Below are 3,687 nucleotides of genomic sequence, written 5' to 3'. Positions count from 1 at the left end.
CCTTTTTCCCTTCGGTTGGACTGCCACACGAGACGGACGGTACGCCACGTTATCAAGGCTCAAGCCTATTGGACATCTCAACCTTGTGAGTCGCATTAGGCGAGTATCGCGATATTTGGGCTGAATGCTGTCAGAGAGTCTTGAGCGCCCAACACGGCTGTACATGGCAAATGATGGGATATGGCTTCGAGGCTTGAGCTCGGCTACAGATAACTGTCATCTTGGAGAGCCTTGTTTGTTGTCAGTTTCCAGACAGAACCCAAGGACAGGGACACTCGTAGGATTAACAGGCCGACCGGCCGCTCCCTTCACGTCAGACTTGCGAACGAATAACGTGCTGACGCGGCGGGCTGTGATGCTGCACAACCACAAACTGTCTTGACTGCTTGACAAGGCCTTGCCCGGGACCATTGGGGTGGCCAGCGCAGAAATTGACCAATGAATCTCTTATCTAGGAGCCTGTGTGTGAGGAACAACATAACTATGGAAAGCCAAAGCCCACAACACCACGAAACTACACACGGGATGAAATCTCGCTGTGCTGTGACATGACTACGACTGCGACACCCGGCTACTACACCCATATCATACCATGGATGGACGGTCACACGGCCAAATTTGCGTAGTAGGTATATGTTTATCAGGGCTTGCTATGTGTTAACAGAGTGCTACCTCGCTAGTGCTCATAAGGGATTAAAGCTCCTTGACGATAAACATTTTATGACCGACACGAACGGGATCGCTTTCGTTTCCGTTGCGGTGTATCTAGGCGCTTTTCCATCTGCGTTTCTCAAAGACGGGACTTTTTAAAACGATTGCACAGTGGTTACTTTCATGATTTCTGCTCCCCCCAAAAAAGAAAGGCAAAGAAAATGATGAAAAAAAAAACGTTGCACTTGCACCCCGTGCTTGTCAGTCTTCTTCCTGTCTTCCCCGTCATCGCAGTTGATATTCTACCTTCACTACATCTTACTCGGTATGGAAGATGTCTGAACTTAACGCGGTGGTTATTAGTCCCTGTGTGCTATTATTAAAGTCTCACTTCGTTGTATCGGATTTATCCGAGCACCCAGATCACCTCACACATAGGTCTAACCTCGGATTACACACGGAGCGCCAAGACTACGCTAAAACATTTACCCTACACTGTAAGTAGAACTAAGCCGATACTAGATTCTTTAATAATTATATTAAACCCATCCTCTTATTATTATTAAATATACTGTACAGTAAGAACCTATTCCGGACTAATCCTAGACCGATCTTTGAAATTATAAATATTATACTAGGTTGTAAAATAAGACTGTAACTTACTATACTAGGCCGTAATATATGAACGTGTCCCGGACCGGCCTAGGACTAATTACGGACTAGTCCTATACAAATTCTTAGTTTAACTTTACTAAAGTATTAAAAAAAAGAAGTCTATTTATATTAGTTATATAAATAGTAAATTCAATATATCTTTCCTATTATAAAAATATTTATAAATTAATATATAATTTTAGTATATCTTTTTGTAACCTATATATTAATTATTAACTCTTCTAAATAATTTTATTAAAAGAATTTAAATAATATTAAATATTAAATAATAATTAATTATAGAAATAATTTAAAGGGTATAAATATTAGAATATTATTTATATAATATATATAATAAATAGATTAGGAAATAAAAATACAAATCTAAAATATATAATATAATATAATATAAGTAAGTATATTAGAATCTTGTTTTTGGTAATGTATTATATATATTTAATAATGTAAATTAATATATATAGTTAGATTACTATTAGGAAAAATTCAAATAATTCAAATTAAAAGTTAATATAATGATTATTTACTTTATTAAAAATTTAAATTAGTAGATTGATAAGAATATTAAAATAAATACTTAAATTATATTCTAATTTAGAATATCAATAAGTAACTAATAGTATTGTTTTTATTACATTTATGAGAATAATATATAAGTTTTAATATATTATATACACTTATACTTATTAAATATATATAATTAGATAAATATTATTAAATAATCAACTTTTTATTAATTATTAAATACTACTCAATCGAATACTAATATATATTAATTATAATACTAAATTTTATAATAAATATATTAGAGATATAATTAAGAAGTAATATTATAGTTGATGTATAGTAAGTAAATATAATTATTACTAGTAACTAAAATCGAAATTACGAATATGTTTAGAACCGGCTCAATATTTTAAATATTATAGTATTAAATTTCTTATATTTATAAATAGTAAGAATAAATATTAAATAAATGAATTTAATATAAATAATATTAAAAGTTTAAATAAAATAATTATAATATAATACTAGATCTTTGTATTATAAATTCTAAAGGAAAGTCCAGTATTTATATAATATAAATACTAATTTTATTATAAAAACTTTATTTAAAAAACTAATTTGTTTTCGGAATATTAAAAATATTAATTAAGCAAAATAGGGTTAAGTAGATTATAAATGGAGAAAAGAATAAAAAACAAATATAAGTTCTAATATAAGAAGTGAAATTTATTTAAATAAAACATTAACTATTATTATAAATAAGTTTATAATTAGTATAAAATTAAAACTATTATAGTATTAAAGATATAATATATAAGAAAATAAGGATTAATTTTAAGTAAATTCAATTTATTTACAATTAAGTTAAATTTTCTATATAAAGGTAGTGTTATATTATAAACTTTTTCTTTAGAAAAAATTTAAAAGAAAACTTTATTAGAATATTAAGGATATTAATAGGTTTAAATAGAGAGATTTAAATTAATATTTTATAAGAAATTTAGTAAGTAATATAAAGTTTACCTTTATTTAATAAAGTCTAAACTAAAAATAAATATAATTGGAAAGTAGATATATTTAAGGCTAGTCCAAATTTATAAATATTTTTATATTAATTTTTAATATTTAAAAGTAGTATAAAAGATAATTTATATATTAGATTATTGTATAATTATAAAGAATTATTAATAAACGTATTATAGTAAATTATTTATTGTAGAATTGATATATAATATAAAAAAATAGTTTTAAGTAGATTATAAAATATAATATTTAATAAAATAAAATGAATTTTATATAATTTAAAAAGTTAATAGTAGTATAAAAAGAAAATCTTATATAGTAAATAAAAATTTAAAAATATATATAAATATAAGACAAAATATTAATATTGAATAATTATAAATAAATAAATTTAATTTACTATAGTAAATATATATTTAAAAGTCAATATAAAAAATATTAATAAATAAATTTATATATATTAAAGAAGGTTTAAATATATTAAAATATTTTTAAAATTAATATCTTATATCTTGGAAATATATATTTATTTAGGTAGTATAAAATAGTCAAATAATATAGAGAAGATATATAGAACGTATAATAAATATAATATATTGAAATAAATAACTAATTTAATTAAATATTTCTAAATTAATCCTCAATTAATCCTCTATTAATACTTTAATTCTTCGTAGAATAAATTTGAATAAATTCTTTATTATTATTTATTACCACACTTATATACTTTAATAAAATTTAAATAATTTACTACGTAATATATGACGTAATTTAAACTATTCTTATTGCTTTTACTTATATAATTTATTTTTTTTACCGTCTTTGAATAGAATT

The 3,687-nt window shown here is 24.9% G+C and overlaps 1 protein-coding gene across 1 annotated transcript; it reads right to left on the bottom strand.

Annotated features, from left to right (window-relative positions):
• Window positions 1-203: 203 nt before the first annotated feature.
• Window positions 204-411, bottom strand: NEUTE1DRAFT_141263 (uncharacterized protein; the record flags this gene model as incomplete). Its single annotated transcript, XM_009856581.1, has 2 exons — window positions 204-230; window positions 289-411. 2 exons carry the CDS (start codon window positions 409-411, stop codon window positions 204-206), a joined length of 150 nt encoding a protein of 49 aa, XP_009854883.1.
• Between the last annotated feature and the right edge of the window lie 3,276 nt (window positions 412-3,687).

Source organism: Neurospora tetrasperma, assembly GCF_000213175.1.
Source record: "Neurospora tetrasperma FGSC 2508 unplaced genomic scaffold NEUTE1scaffold_50, whole genome shotgun sequence".
Taxonomy (NCBI): domain Eukaryota; kingdom Fungi; phylum Ascomycota; class Sordariomycetes; order Sordariales; family Sordariaceae; genus Neurospora; species Neurospora tetrasperma.
Note: the sequence above shows the minus strand (reverse complement) of the source record. Positions and strands in the feature narration are given on the sequence as shown.